At 38.6% G+C, this 16,629-nt stretch overlaps 1 protein-coding gene across 9 annotated transcripts in view; it reads left to right on the top strand.

Moving 5' to 3' along the window:
* Positions 1-16,629, top strand: part of DTNA (dystrobrevin alpha) — a 218,717-nt gene that overhangs the window by 172,146 nt on the left and 29,942 nt on the right. For 4 of the 9 annotated variants that reach the window (XM_032181735.1, XM_032181733.1, XM_032181732.1 and 1 more), the window contains 3 exons: positions 53-61; positions 2,231-2,311; positions 4,195-4,284. In XM_032181735.1, coding sequence (XP_032037626.1) covers positions 53-61; positions 2,231-2,311; positions 4,195-4,284 — 180 coding nt within the window. Of the gene's footprint in view, positions 1-52; positions 62-2,230; positions 2,312-4,194; positions 4,285-10,026; positions 10,105-10,711; positions 10,805-16,629 lie in introns of all 9 variants that reach the window. The other 5 variants (XM_032181739.1, XM_032181738.1, XM_032181740.1 and 2 more) reach the window with 4 other exon arrangements.

Genomic DNA, 16,629 nt, shown 5'->3' with positions numbered 1-16,629 from the left:
AACTGACAATTTAATTAATTATGTCTTTTCCATTTCATTTTGGCTGCAAAAGAGATACTTGGTGAGTATTTTTCTTCTTTAGTACACTTGTTGGAGGAAAATAGTTTGAAAAATGTCTATAATCTCATCACTACCAATCCCTAACTTTTTATCAGCAACCAAACCAATAATGTGTACGCAGAGACATACTAAAAGGAAAGAGCTCTTTGGGGGTGTTAGAAACTTTCCCTTCCACTCAGCTTTTCATATTGAACTTAGAAAAGACATGAACCTGAAGTACATAAGTGGTGATTTGCTGAAATTCATAGGTGCAGCATACCCACTGGGCAAAGCAGAGCCCAAGCTCTACCAAGAGGACACTCTCCCTGTCTCCTTCCTTGGGAGAACTTCAGGAACCAGCTCTCCTCCCTTCTCCGTTGGTGTCTAGGACTGCATAGCCTAGGGTTGGACTCATCTTCAGAAATCCTGGCCTCTGCCCAGGTAGTGTTAGAAGGTGTTCACTGGACAGTGGTTGCACTGTGAAGAGAAAAAAGCAGCACATCAGTAGTCACATGTGGTTGGTATGAGCTGTTGCTCCTAAATAATTACCAGCCAACAAATCACCGGTTGCTTACTCATTAAATAAGATTAGCTTCCAAGTATTCTCTCGAAGTTTATTTTCAAATCTCTATTTCAAGACCCATACTGCAATGACCTTTCCATTATCGTAAAACTGGTTTGGCTCCAATTATGGCCTCATCCCAGCTCTTTATAGCTTTGATGAAGCAGTCCATGAAAAATAATATTAAGCACTTTTCCATCCAGCAATAAGTAAACAGAGCACAAAGGGATGTTTCTTAAATTCATGACTGACCAGATCTGCAGTTTTTCATGTGGGTCTGCAGACACAGTCTAAAAGTGTGTTTTCATATAAATATGGAAAATCCTGCATCTTTCTATACCCTGATTTTAACTTCTTTACAATCAGTGTGGTGGTTTCATGCTGAGAAATCCACTTGAACTTGCCAAAGAAGGCATTTATGCTTGTTTTCTAACAGTAACAGAGTAAGAAAGAAAATATATACTAATCAGTCACTTCTGTGCTGAACTGGCTTTCCTCATTTCTTACAAAGAGTTTGAGTGACCAATTGTCTTGCACAATGACAGCACAGTGAATTTTTTGCAGATGGCTACTATATTTTTATTTGCACATTTGCAAAATTGAGAAGACAAGACAGATCTTCCAGAGCTTAAAGGGAATTTTAAACACCTTGATATCTAGGGAGTTTGCAGTCTATATTATATGTGGCTTCAGGTTCTGCTCAGATCTAAAAACCCTGTGATTTTAGTATCATATTTTTCATTTTTTTCTGAAGTGTCCATATCTTTTGCCCAATGTTGCGTAAGAAGACCATTAAGAAGGGAAACTTTCACTTTGATGGATACAGAAGCAAATATTATGCACAAAATGTTTTTTAAGACTAGACAATAAAAGAAATGAGAGGATATATTCCTTCTCATTTCATTTTTAGCCAGAGCAGGAAATAAAAAATGTAATAATAAAACCATCATCATTAATGGGTCCTTTTAAACTAGATACTTACTTTAAATTTTGATTTGGGGGGTGATATCCCAGTTGAAAAGCTTTGCAGTTAAAGCAGTTTTGTACTGCATGAATTTTATAGGACACTGAGGGGCATGGGGACACTGTGGTCACTGCGTAGATATGGTAGCATGGAGCTCAGCACCAGGGATAAATTTGTGAAAAGTTGTGCAGTTTATTGGCAGTGCAGACCTGCATGCTGCCACAACTAACCTGCTACCAGTGCTCAACCTAGCGGGTTGAACACAGCAACTGTACCACAGACTACTTGCCTCTGGAAAGAAAAAAAAATTGTAGAGTAATTATTTTGCTAAAGCAGGAAAAAAATCAAGTGAGTTCCTTAAAATTCACCTCAGAACACACAGAAGCATTATTTCCTTTCAGAACTAGGCAACGGTATATTTTTATCAATTTCTGGTTAAAAACACACCGTGTTTCATTTGGAGCCATTGCTACTTAAAGCTGAAGATGCCAGCAGTAATGTCAATTTAAACAAAAAAATTACCTAATTCTCTGCAAATACTGTTACTGATGGGTGGTGTATTGTTTTTTGTTTTGTTTGTTTTCCTGTTTTGTTGCTGTTTTTATTTTGCTTTGTTTTGTTTTTTGTACCACATTAATACAGCTGGATATTTTGCCTTCTTCTAGGCCCCCCCGACCTGTAACCAGCATGAATGACACACTCTTCTCCCACTCTGTTCCCTCAGGAAGTCCTTTTGCAAACAGAAGGTGAGTTGTTATCCTAATTTATGCTAAATGACTTTATGAGGGCGGTAGAGATTTTTAGAGATCTTAACTCCCCCTCCCAGAAAAAAAAATAAAAGAAATGCCTTGGTTACTTTGGACTGATACCCTGCTATCCAGATGGAAAGTTGATTAAGGGCACCCCAAACTCTTCAAAACAGAGCACAGAGCTTCAGTTCTTATTTGTACTCCTAAGTCCACTAACTGTGCTCACATGCTACCTAGGCATCCACTGATAGGGGCTGAAAATGAGCTATATAAGCCATTTTGTTGATGTTGCAGCACTGTGGGAATAGAAACTGGGACATGCCATTGCCAGTAGGGAATGCCTGCTTCGTATTGCAAGGTGTAATATGAACAAAGGGAAAATGTGTTCATACTCACAAAGTAGCAAGGCATCCTTCCTACTGTTAAGCCATTCAGATTTTCTTTGAAGGTTACAAGTCTTGGAATATGGTGACCCTTCAACAAACAAAACAGAAAAGAGTGGTCAGAAGCATTAATACCAAAGAAAAGGTGCTTGCAGCTGAGCATGTACATTTTGGCTCAGTATTTTGGCTCACATGGCCAAAATATGTGTGTAACACTTTCTGGCTGTTTCACCTGATCTATGTAAGCCCACCAATGTACATAGATGAGAAGGCGGCAGGAAAATAACTTCTTGCTATACTGGGGAAGAGTGACATGGCTTCCTCGGATGCATTTTATTGCTTGGTCCTTGCTGTATTTGTCAGTGCTTCAGTGTTCCCCAATAACCAAACACAATCTCTGGGTATGCATGGCTACCTTTTTTAACACTGAAAAGAAATCCTCAATGTACAACATTGAAATGTCAGAGTAAAGATGTTCTGCTACTGCTTTGATTTATGAACTTTGGTACGGGAAGCTATAAACTGTAAACTCCCATTGTTATCTTAGTGCAAGTGCTGCTGGGTATGTCTGAAATGTTTTCTGAGAGCCAGCCCCAGGGCAGCCCCCAAGACAAGATCTGCTGCCTGTACAGACAGTGAAACTGCAAACGCAAATTCTACAGTTATATAAAATATCTGAGATATAAAATATCTACAGTTGGAGTATTTGGGATTTTATGTGCTGGGACAAGGCGTAACAATCTATTTGTGGCCTCTCCAAGACAGGTCTTTAAGAACAATGATCTTTTAGAGTATAGCTGTTGCTTCCCATTGTGCCTAAGGAGTCCCTGTGCTCATTCAACAACAGTGTGCTTTGCCACGTAGGTTAGGGACCTGCAGGAATGATTGCAGCCCTATTTACTGTGCTACTTGTATTTTTTTGGAATATGAATAATTCCTGATAATTTTACTTCTGTACTCTGTGGTAATTCAGCTGTCTAAATGTGAGGATTAAATGTAGATAATTCCTGGGACATTAGAATTCCTGTCCTCCTAGAGGGCGAACTGACTGATGGCGAATCCTCTGAAAGCAGGAGACATAACTCCACAACCATAGGTACACAGATTAAGTGCATACTATGAATTTTTTATATACAACAAAAGTTTCCGTGATGCAGTGGTTAGTTCTGGCTCTTTTAAAGCTAACAGTACCCCAACATATAAAACAATTCTGTATAATAAAAGCTATTGTAACTTTTGTTTCATGGCATTAACAGGATTTTAAGAGCTTTACAGCTTATTTTCATGTTTATTTTCAACTCTTATAAATTTAAATTGCATCTTGTTATTAAAAACAAAACAACAACAACAAAAAACCACAACCTATAAGCCAAAAAGTCATTGTTCTTTCTAAGTGGTTGTAAATCGCATTTATTGTAATGAATCCACAATGAACATGATACTCTCTGTGCATACTTTTTGGGGTATTAACAAGGTTTCGTTGTTTGAATCATTCAGGTTACTTGGGGGTATAAATGTAGCCAGTCCTGTGGCTGATGAGCATTCTCTTATAAAGCTGTATGTAAATCAGCTTCACAACAACTCACGGTCAGTATGAGAGCACTAACCCACTAATTGCTGTAGTTCTGTAGCTCAAGCACTAAATCATTAGCAATTCTGCTAAATTACTAAAGATACTCTTTAAGGAAAGCTCTGGCGGACTAGAGGATTTCTGTGGCTCTAATTAGTCTTTTGATTAGACTTCCTGCTGGCTGTGGGCTTTGCCAACTTCTCTTGCTTGTGCACAGCACAAATCTTCCATTTTACCTTTTCACACAGGATTAATATTATGCATCTGGAGGAAGTTGGAAACATTGTTTTTGAAAACCAAAAAATGGCATCTCTATGTTGTCATCTTCAGCGCATGGCTTCCCGGTTGCGTTCTTGACAGAGGCATGAAAGAGGCTCGCACAAGAGTCTGGAAACGATTCCCAGTCTCACGGCCAGCCTGCCCTCCCTTTTCCACAGCTCTTGCTGCTGGTGGTTGCCAGTCTGCAGTTAGCGTCACTTGCCAATAACCTTCCCGAAACCACTTTGCTTTGCTTCTCAAAATGGCCACAGAAAAGGCAGATCTAAGCCCTCCCGTAGCTAGCGAAGACCTAGCATTTACTTAGAGAGCTCCAGATGTGACCAGTGCCTCCGGCTGATGCACTCTTCTCCCAGCACTCTCTTTCATCTTAGTGACCTGCAGGAGGAGGCAAACTCATTCTGCATAAAATATACACTGCTGGATAAGAGCAGTTCCACTTTTTTCTCCTTTTTCTTTTTTTTTTTTTTTTTTTTTTACCGTGGAGTGTAATGACCTTTCTTTTTTTCTTCTTTGATTAGTCTGTGAGCATTAGCTATAATTCAGTAAGAAAGTACTGAGACCAAGGTACTTTTCTCCTAAATGCCAAGTTCTTCAATCTGTGTTAGACTAATAACAATATCTTCATTCATTTTTGTAGGTTTTACTATTATTATTGCCATGGGAAAATCAGGCCTCATTAGGGGAAGCCCATTCTCTCATACATCAGAGAAACAGACTTTGACAGCCTTGTTTGCAATTCTGCTGGTTTTATATTAAATGCTCGGTGATTCATATTATGCTGAGAATCGTATAAACTCAGGGTAAAATTTCTAGCTGAATGTAATCAAGAGTAAAAGCTCTGCTGGCTGTGTTTTCACTGCAGACAACTTATTAAAGGTTACTTTAATGTGTGTTGCAATCTAGTTCAGAGGTTTCAGATAGTTTTACAGAAAGTTTTTATGTAATTAGAATGTTTATGCAGAAGAGAATTGGCACAGACTGTCATTTGTAGCGTTCCCATGGTACTTATTTAAGATAGTTTTGTTCACATAGGGGCCTTACCATTCACAACCAGTTTCTTCCTGTATCAGGAAATGCTGAATTCAGCACATCAAGTCATCCTGCTGCTGGAAATGAACATGGTGTCATAAGTACAGCAAAACACTGTCTTCATTTCTGGATTCATGGGTAAAACAGGGAAATGAACTAGGAAGAGGAAGAATCTTATTAAGAAAAAGATCTCTGATAACTAGTAAATATAATGAGTTGTGGGGAACAGCTGAAAGGAGATTGAACATGATATGTCATTTGCAGTTTAATTGAGTCTGAAGCACCAATTTTGGGTGGATATGCAATTATTACAAAGCTCGAAGGAAGTCAGATTTAGGCTTTCCTCAAGATGCTTCTTAGTTTCCTCAGGCCACTTCAGAATCACAATCCCTTTAAAATTAATGCTTACCTAGTTTGAGCCATCATGTCCATAAATAAGCTTTAATGAAAGGTTTGGCATAACAATTACAAATACCTTTCTTTTAAATATACATAGTGTGCAAATTGATATCAACAATATACTGTGCTCAGCTGGCTCCTTTATTCCTCTCTGTACAGCTCAAGAATAAATTAAAAGTACTCATATTAGAAAAGAAGAAACAAAAAATCACTGTTCTTCTCCCAAATACCAAATCACAGTAATTTGTTGTGATGGCAGCTAATATGCAATTAAAACCACAAGTCCTGATTTGTTTTTACTGGAGCTAATATTCAGTTTTTAATCTCACATTTATTTTTCTGATCCCTGATTACCTAGAGGGCAGCAGAACAAGGGTACATTGCTGTAGAGTAGGCATTGCCCTTGTAAACCCAATGAACTGGATGTGTTATGCCAAAACAAGTTAATTTAGCATTATAGAAACTTCTGTCTAGTCAAGAAGAATAACTCTACACCCAGCTAGATTAACATTTTCTTCCTTATTTGGATTCTTTTGTTCCCCAGCTACAGTCTATCACTACCGCAGTAAAGGATACAATCTCTTTCTCTCTCTTAATAACTGTCTCCTTTAAACTATTGAATTACAGGTTTTAAGGTGGGATAAGATGAAACAGAATGGCTTTTCTTGCATTTTTTCAGTGCCCCCTCACAGCTAGTATGTTTAGTTCTTCTAAAGGTGTAATCAACTAGAATAAGTGGAGTGATACAGCACATTCTGATGAACCCGAAATAACTCGGTAATTCTGTAGTAGGTATAAAAAATACATGATGTTATCAAATGCCCATAACCAATGAGAAATAGAGTCTTAACGATGAGTCAGAGTAGATGGTGCCTTCTTTGAATTCCAAATAAAACCTAAAAAGATTTGGATATTCTGCCTGGGCATACAGCGCTGAGCAATTAGGCCAAATTTCTGGACAATAACTAACTTTGGAGGAAAATGTTCTGGTTGCTGCTGCTGTCCATGTTTCTTCGGCTAAGGAGTGCTGTAGAATTGAACTGTGTGTTGTCTTTGCATGTTGTTTTCACAAAAAGATTAGAATCCTCCTTGGATTTTACTGACCAGTATTCTGCTTGTTAAAGGAAGAGTTAATGTCTCATTGTTTTAGTAGTCAGGTAGGCTCCAAAAGAGGGTGTAACATTTGCACCAAAGCTGTTGGATCTGCATCTTTGTAGACATCTGCTCCAAGGTGGAGGTTTTAACTCTTAGGGAAAGCACTCTTCAGCAGCTCACTTTAACAGGAATGTGAGTTAAAAAGATACGTTCCAGTTTGTAGGATCCAAAGAAGTTCACTGTGGCCAGAACAATCTCTGTATTATTGGCTGTATTTTGGGGAATTTATGGACAACAAATTATGGAGACTAATATTGGCTCTTACAAAGGAAGTAACATTGAAGGTGGAAACAGGGACAAAGATTGCAGGAATTATGCAAGTGACAGCTTAAACTTGGTATCCAAAGGTACTAAAATTATGAAAGAATTGGTAGGCACCTGGAGGATAATAAACAGATGAGAAATAGCCGTCATGGATTTGTCAAGAACAAATTATGTCAAACCAAACTAATCTACTTCTTTGATGGATAACTGGTCCGGTGGGTAGAAAAGATGCGATAGATATACAGCTTGACCTTAAAAAGGCTTTTGACATAGTCCCAGATGACACAGAAGTACCCGAAGGAAATAAGGGCTAGAGAAAATTAGTATAAGGTCAATGCACAAGCGGTTGAAAATCAGTAATTAAATTTTCAAAAGTTTGCTGTCATTCTAGAAGGACATATCAGCTGGGATTCTTGAAGTCTATCCTAAGTCAGACAATAAGCATTATTTCTTGTAATGACCTCGTCGGAGCAGTAGAGTGAGTGTATGCAATTTGTAGATGGCACAAAGGTGAAACAGTTATGGGAAGGAGTGCTTGGAGAGCAGTTTCTAAATTAAAAAATGAGCTCAATTGCAATGGTAGTAATTGATGTCCAAATGATCTGAAATCAGTTAGAGGAAACACACTAATTATAAGTGCTATAGCAAGGAAGCAAATAATCAAATAAAAGATGGAGCATAATTGGATGGACAGAAATATTTTAACAGAGGACCAAGCAGTTGCAGTGAACCACAAACTAATTGGAGTCAGCAATGTGACTGTTAGAGTGCGTCTGACTCTGGGACACCATGTGGAAATCCATTAAAACTCCTTACCCAGAGGAGAAGGCATCTGCCTGGAGGTTTGCACCCAGTGTAGGGCATGGTATTGGAACAAATATGCTAGTCAGCTTGGCAGAGTCTAGAAGAGACACTTAAATTTCAAAAAATCTAAGAAAACATGACTCAAAAGAAAAGGTTGAAAGATGCTAGTATGTTTAATCTACTAAGAAGGAAACGGAGGTGAGAAACAATACCAATTGTGAAGTTTGCTTGAGGATCCCTCCACCCTATTATGTTGCTTCTGGAGCATAGGAGAGCTTATACCTGGTAAGGGGAGCTTATACCTGGTAAGGGGAGCTTACACCTGGTGGGGACACTGCACTGCACTGTTAGAAAGCAAAACATGAAATCTACCATGTGGTCCTCAGTCTCCAATTATGGCAACTAATTTATCTTTACTTAAGAACGGAATGCTGCATTTTTTTTTTTGGCTGGTACGGCACATGGCACATCTTGTATCCCTTTAGTGCATTTTCTTTCTGTAACTGGGGAGAAAACATAGTGAGAGACATATCCTTCTAGATGGCTTGGGGCATGCTTATCTGCATGGATGTTGCTTCTGTAGAAGCACGGCACATGTAAATAGCATGCTGATGAACATAGAAATGTGAAGCAAGCTTTTTTTTTTTTCTGTGTTGTATTGCATTTCATTGAGCATTCTTTCAGATTTATTATAAAGCAATAGGGCTTGGGTTCTTTGAACACCTTTTGGTGCCATCCTTTTCAGAACCCTCAGTAAGGTTGACAATCTCAACAAGGTTGATAGCCTCAACCTTATTGAACCCTCAATAAGGCTGATAACCTTATTGAACCCTCAAACCTTATTGAACCTCCCAAAGCAGGGAGAGAATGGCACACACCCAATCATAGTGAATTCTTTGGGTGTCTTAATATAAAAGGTTTTGCTCTTCAGTCCATCAGAGCAACATCTGCTCAGATTTATCATGCATCACATTTATACAGCATCATCTGCCTACACACACACACATCTGGATGCACAGGTGCATGCATGCTCACACACAGGTCTTTTCATCAAAGGTATTTACAGTATCAGTAGCCAAACTAAAAAATAAATAATTTTAAAAAGCAAGAAAGTTAAATGTATTTCTGTTTTGCTTTGTTGTTTGTTTTTTTTGTTTTTTTTTTTTTTACCAGAAACTCTTCACCAAGAAAGAAATGCTAATATTTAAATTTCTCTGTCTTTAGCCAGTATTATCTTAAGAAATTATCAACATGGACGTTTTTCTATTGGGAAAGATGCAGTTACTGCAATCCACTAAATACTGTAGTTAGGAAAAAAAAAGTGGCATTATGAAATTGGACAAATGGGATTTGATGAACTACAATTTTTTTAAATCAACAGAAGAACAGTACTTCAGAAAACAAAATTGATGTAGCCTATCACTGAATGTAAATAAGAAGACTTACCTAATTTTTTGAAACTACTTTATGGTAGATTCAGAGAAAAGCAATTTAGCTGTTATGGGGAAGTTGAAGGCTGCATTTCAGGTGATGTTTGCATCAGACTTTGCCTGGAAGTGATACAAGCCTTCAGCTCTCCATTTGTGAGAGAAGCTCATTTTATTTGTCTTTTCTATAGTGAAGGCTTTATAATTTTATTTTGGAGAACAGGAGGGAAAACTAATTCTTGGCATCACATTTCCAAAGTTTTCTAACATTTCTGTAAAGGTTCTATTTTGAATGTTTTTTAAGCCCAGACCTCATTAATGAGTTTCTCCAAACTCTGTTCTGTAATGAATTTCAGACATAAGTGTTTACCCTCTTCTTAGTTTTCCTGTCTTATTAACTAGCTCTCCTTACAAGAATACTGAAGTAGAGCAGAGCAAACTGCTGGCTAGGGCTGCTCCAGCTTTCTTGAAAGGCAAAGGGTAAGTTAAATAGAGAGTATGTTCATAGCTTGCACTAACACAGCTAAAACAAAACTTTTCCTCTATTTCCTCTGCTTTTAATGTATTACTTAAATATCTTTCCTCAGAAAATTCTAATAACCAATTAACCCTGTGAGCTAAGTAGGGCATGTTTAAATATATTCATGTACACCTGGATGTGAGGTCTTGATCAGATACTTCCAAGCAATCCAGCTTGTGATTTCACTATGTTAATTGTGTGTAACATAGATATATTTTATGTATATGAACTATACATAGTATATAGCAATTAGAGCTGACCTCACAATCTGCTTTATTTTAAAATAAATGGTACTGTATAGCCCCAGTCCCTGGCCTGATCTGGCAGCTCACTGATTTCCGTGGCTGGCTCTGTAACTGAGTTGTATTCAACCATCCTAAGCCATTAAATCCTTAATATGTAAGTGACAACAATAACAAAATAATTTCTGCACTTTTTTTTTTTCTAAGAGCATTTAATTATTCGTTCCTAAATTCCCATTTCATAATCTCACTTGCTCCTGCTTTCTCTGTTTATTTCCCTCTGTCTGTCCGGACCGCACCCTCTCTCCCCCCGACCCCGTTCCAGGTTACAGTACAGCCTCGATGTTGCAGACAGGCTGGCCGATGAACATGTACTCATCGGGTTGTATGTCAACATGCTGCAGAGCAACCCCGCACGGTTAGTGCAGGTTTGGCACCTTTGGGGAACCCAGGAAAGGGATGTTGGTCGGCCAAGAGCTCTCCTCGCTTCCTCATGGCTGCACATCACGCAGCTCTCTATAAGCACTAACCTAAAGGGAATGCGTATGCATGTGGGGTATGTCCTCCCAGAGCTGGCAATCGCTGTTATTCCCTCTAGTGATGCTAAATAGCAAGGTATTGCAAAGAAGCACTTAGTTAAAGAGTGACTATACAAATTGGTTTGGGATGCCACACACCAGTCAGCCTAGGTCTTGTCAGCAGCATGGAGATGTTCACGCAGCAATGACTGACAAGTCTGTGTTTTCAAGGAAATAATTGCTGAGGTGGTATATAATTTGTAGCTTCGTCGTACCTTGAAAGTAAGAAATGATAATAATATGTAAATAATGATAATAATAGGAATTTGCTTACTAGCCTAGTGAAGGAAGGAGTTCATTTCAGTTTTTACTTATGTCAGGCACTGTTTTTACATCTACCTGACTTCTGCATTGCTTACATCTTGTATACGTATTTGCCCTTATCTTTCATTCAAATTCAGGTATGACAGCTTTTAAGCATACTTGAGCATAGTTCATTATTTCTGCTGGAGGGAGAATGGAGCTTTGTCTACTAAACCTATGCGCTGTCCTGACACTGGTGGAAGACGGTATCACAGCAGGCCATCCATGGAGGATGTGCTGGCTTGCCTCTCTGAGTGCAAGAAAACTCTAGTCCTGGCATCCCTGTACCAGAGAGATGGTGAGCAGTGCAGAAGATATGGCACTGAACAGAAAAATGCAGGATGTTTCTGATGAAACTATGCTCATGCAGGGTTTTTTTACTCATAATGAGCCCTTCAGTTTCTCCTACTGCTACTGCAGAGCATTTCCCGGGTTAGGAGAAACTCTGCATATACTCTTATACGTAGAGAAGGCAACAAGACAGTGTCTTTAGGGAGGGTGAATGCAGTGGTTCTCTGCAGTCTTACAAAACTCACTTCTGTGTGTAGCTGCAGTTGGAAATGATGGTAATTTGCCATGTAGCAATGCGCAGTGGAGAAAAGATTCTGCTTTTGTTGTTCTCGATCTGCTTCTCTACTCTGCAGCCCACTGGAATTTGCCAGTGGGGGGAAAAGGCAAACTGGTTCTTAAAGAGAAAAGCTAAAACCACTTCTCCAAAACAAAAGCATTTTGAAGGGGAATTTCATTTTTGGAGCAGTGCTTCCGGAAAGCAGGCTTTAATGATATTTACAGAGTGCCTGTGAAAACAAGCTACTGGGGGCGTGTGTTTAGATCAGTCCTTGCCCAGTCATGATTGAAGAGGACAGGAGGACAGTACCATTAGGCCTAGTTTGACAGGAAGAATAAAATGTGGCCCTGCCAACCATGAGTGACCTACTCAATATGGGCATTCATGAGGCCAGTGTAGACTGGACCTGGTTTAGTCATTTTTGGTGGTGGGCTACTAATGCTATAGCTGTGACTGGTTTAGCCTCAGTGAGGACCACCAGTTAGACCCCTTTGTGAATGCTAAGACTCATCTTTACCATCTCCGTCCTCTGAATTTTATCCAATATATTCCATGTTCCTTCAAGCAGTTGGGCCAACCTCACCAAGTCACAGGACGTTTGTATTCAAATCTGTACATAAAACTTATGTGCCGTAACATCCTTCAAGTGTCATGTTTTTGAGGGATGAATGGAGAGTGATTGATAATGGCCTTAATTGTTTAAATAACTGACGCAAAGTATGGTACATAACATCTGATTACTGACTTTAAATCACTGCAGCCACAGCTTCCTCAACTAGAAACAATCTCAATCATTTATATGAGATACCAATTAGATGTTGACAGAAGCATAACTGAGATGGACAGCAGTCTTAGTCGTGCATCAAACCATGTTGCATTGTCACTTTCTGCTCAGCTGCAGTGAGACTAGTAAAAGGAATGGTTATGTTATGGTATGGACGGGAAGAAGAAACAAAAAGTTGTCATTCTGGAGCTCCTTTGTGAAGCTGGTTTCCAGGAGGGGTAGGTGAGGTCTCAGCTGCTGCATCTCGTCAACTGGGGCAGCATCTTCGGGAAAACGTGCATTCCTCCTGCCCATGCCCTGACATGGCGGGATGCAGTTTGCTCAAAACACACACAGCTGTGTTAGGACAGTGCTGAGTTCAAGCTCATTTGCCCTGCAGCTCAAGATTTGATCACTAGAGTAAAGCATGTAGCTGACCATAACCAGGTAGCTCCTGGTTTCAGGGGAGGCAGCAACTAGCAAGCTTAGCTTTTGTGTCTCCCTGCAAAATACCATTTTTCAAGTGCTACTGGCATCTGAAGATGAAAAGAGGAATGACTGTAGATGGGCCTCCATCTTCAAGCAAAATACAAATACACTTTGTGAGCATAAAGAACACAAGTATCCTGACAATTATAAAGTCATATTTCAAAACAGAACAAATTGGTTTTTTAGATACTGAGTCAGGCTAATGCTCAATCCACTACAACCCAGTTAGTATTATTGTTGTGTACATGTGCTTTTTTTTAAAGTTTATCTAGTATTCATATTTGATCTTTTAAATTAATTAATTTTCAGTGCTTATCCTTGTCTTTCATCTGCGGTTAGTTAATACTGGAATTAGAAGTACAAGTTTTCCTTTCCATCCTTCACAGGCTAATAAGCTTCATCAGGGTTTTTTAGAATCCGGTACTCCAGGGCAAATTAAGAAACAAGAGAAGGACTAACTTAGTATTTATAGTAACTGTATAGGTAAAAATAGCACCCCTTAAGCAGATGTTTTGCTTGTTTTAATCTTAAAGTGCAAAACCAATACTTGATATTTAATTTAGTTCATTTTCAGGGACTAATTTTGGGGGGAGGAGGGGAAAATCTTTTAACTGCAAATTGTTTTCCTTTTTGTTCACACAAGTAAGAGATTCTACTTAGTCTTGAATATTAATTCCACGTATTTCAGTCTTTCTTTTCAGTTGCAGATAAAGATAAAATACTTTCTGATTTTTTATGTTATACTCTGTAGTAGTATGGTGAGTCATACTTCTGTACTATAAAAGCGCCGTGGTATTCCATGTTGTTTTCAAAGACGTTTTTTACACGAGTGTGCAAAACAGCTAGCTAGCTAGGAAGGCAGGTCTCTCTCTTTGAGATAGCTGTGGAGGACGTAAAGCAAATCTATGGGGCAGCTCAGAGCTTCGTGTGCTTCAAAATACTTGAGCTGGATTTCTACTAAGTCTTCCATTGAAAGAGGAAAAAAATCAGAGATGCTGATTACAGAGGAAATGTATAGACAGTGGGCTCTCTTGAGTGGAATTAATTTCTCTGGTTATATCTGCATACCTGAGTGATACCAACATTTCAATGGTAAAATCTAGGTGGTTCTAAAGGAAATTGCAATTTAACAATAGTAGAGAGCTCAGATGATATGTCGCAGCTTAAAATGCCTTAAAAGCAGAACAATTTTGGACACGTCACAGGTAAATACATTTACTGGGTTGTTATTATGACATTGTTCTTGTAGCCCAGATGTTTAGAAACCTACCCTTTATTTTTGCAGTACTTTTCATAACGAATTATTCGTTTATTTATTTATTCAGTGAAAGTTTAAATTCAGTAGAATAAGAGCACACCATGCAGCCCATGCTGATTCCCCTACTGCAAAACTTTAATGAGAGAGTGGCATTTCTGAGACTTCTCAAACCAGTGATGACATATTTTGCCAGAGACCATCCATATCACCTAGTGCTGGGCTTGTACTGCAGAACTGGCTAATATGACACATCTGAAGCATGAGAAATAGCTAAGGTCCTTGGGTGTCACTCCTCTTTTCGCACACTATCATTTTCTTGATCCTTTACTTGGAGTTTTAAGATCCTTTTTCATGGACCTCCTTTAGGCTGTAATATATTATACAAATCAACAAAAGCCTAAAAAAGAACACCTATTGTAAAGCAAATATTGGATATCCAACATTTGAATGCTAATAATTCCACCAGACCAATATTGCTAATAATTATAAGGTCTTTAAAGAAATGGTAACTAATGGAGAAGCAGTGTTAAAACATTGTTTAACTTTTTTTTTAGAAAAGAAGGATCATTGGCAGATTATTTTTGTGTAAAAAGATTAATTTATTTCAAAAGGATGCCTGAAAGGTTCTCTGCAGGATCTCAAATTCTACACACGTATTCATATTTTAAAGCTTGTGTGTATTTCACTGTATCATTGTCCATGAAGTTGCTGAAGTAAAACAAAAGTGAATTATGGCAAACCAGAAATCAGAGACATAAAAGGCTTGGCATCTGAGGCTAATGCTGCTGTACATACCTCTCTGCTTAATGATCACACAGAATAGGTACATTTCAGAATTAAATTTATCTCAGACATAGAGATTTAATTTACAAAGCTTTGGGGCCAGTGATTTCTGGCATTCATAAACCAAATTTTATGCACTGCTACATCTATTTTATGACATCCACCTACACATAAATGTATATCAAAGACATAATAGCAAGTAAAAATAAAAGAGCTGCAGAGGCTTGATTCTTTCAGTAAAGTCATTGTTTCAGGGGTTAGCTCACATCCCAGGACTACGTTGTAGATTATGTTACGCCAGCAAGAGGAACCATAATCCATTATTTTTCCAGGGTGGGTAATGCAGTTGCACATAGCTGTAAAAAGAATTGATGCTCAGTGCTTGCTGTTTTCACAGCCATCTGTTAGGACAGCTCTCATCATTATGGAAAAATTAAAAATGAATTGTATTGTGATGAAATTAATCCTTATTACCTGGTTTGCATGATTTTGTGTGTCTGTAAGAGCTGCTTCCCCCGGTCTTTCCCTGGATGACAGATCACTACAGCAGGCATGAGTATGTAAGAAGCATGGCTGTGATAGATTTAGAAAGTTTAGAAAAACATCTTTAGCTTGGGTCTTTTCAGAAAGTAAATCAGTTGTACATTGTCATCCTACAAGACTTTGAGTAAGAATAGAATTAAGCTATTTATGTAATAAAATAAGTTAAACAGCCAAAAAGGCTGTGTTTGTCTATCACCAAAAGTCTTCTGTGCAGTCTGTTGCACCAGCTTTGGTTACACAGAACATCTCTGTATCTGACTTTTCATAGCTTTACTGTTTTTTGAAACTTCATGTTTGTAGTCTCACAGGTTATTGTCAGAATAAGAGAAGAATGATGTTTGTCTCTTTCCCCTTACCTCAGCAAATCATAACAAATCCACACAACTCCCAGCTTTAGTTTAATGATCAATGAATATCAACCACTACTCATCTTTCAAACATAACTTCTAAATCCCAGTGGACTTAATCAAGCCAACCAAAAGATGCACACTGTATTCCTCTGAGGTAGCTGGGGATATGAACTCACTGAGTATTTTTGGAGAAATACTTCCTTTTTCTTTTATAGATGCTGATTCTTCAGAAGCAGAACTTTTTGCTGAAAAATATCTCTGTGCTATTTTCATCTGGCAGGCTTTTCAGGTTCAAAGTATAGTATTTAGATAAAAAAAATAAATAGAAGAAGAAGAGGAACATACCCAAACTAACCCTTGTTTTGTGCACTCCTTTGAGATGTGAAGCTTGTTCTCAAGCAACCAGCTGCATGCCCTAATTGGCACATGGGTGGGGAGGCATGTGCCTGTCTCCCTTCGACTGAAACATCACAAAATTTCCAAGCCATAAGAAGAGAGGGCAGGCTTGCCTCTGTCTGGGATCATCTGCTGGGCTGTCACATATTCCACACAGCAAAAACATTCTTTTCCCCTTCGTTTGGGCTGTGTTGTGGGCTTCGTTTTTTCTC

This window comes from Aythya fuligula, chromosome 2 (genome assembly GCF_009819795.1).
Source record: "Aythya fuligula isolate bAytFul2 chromosome 2, bAytFul2.pri, whole genome shotgun sequence".
NCBI classification, from domain to species: domain Eukaryota; kingdom Metazoa; phylum Chordata; class Aves; order Anseriformes; family Anatidae; genus Aythya; species Aythya fuligula.
This window is presented reverse-complemented; position numbering and strand designations above follow the sequence as displayed.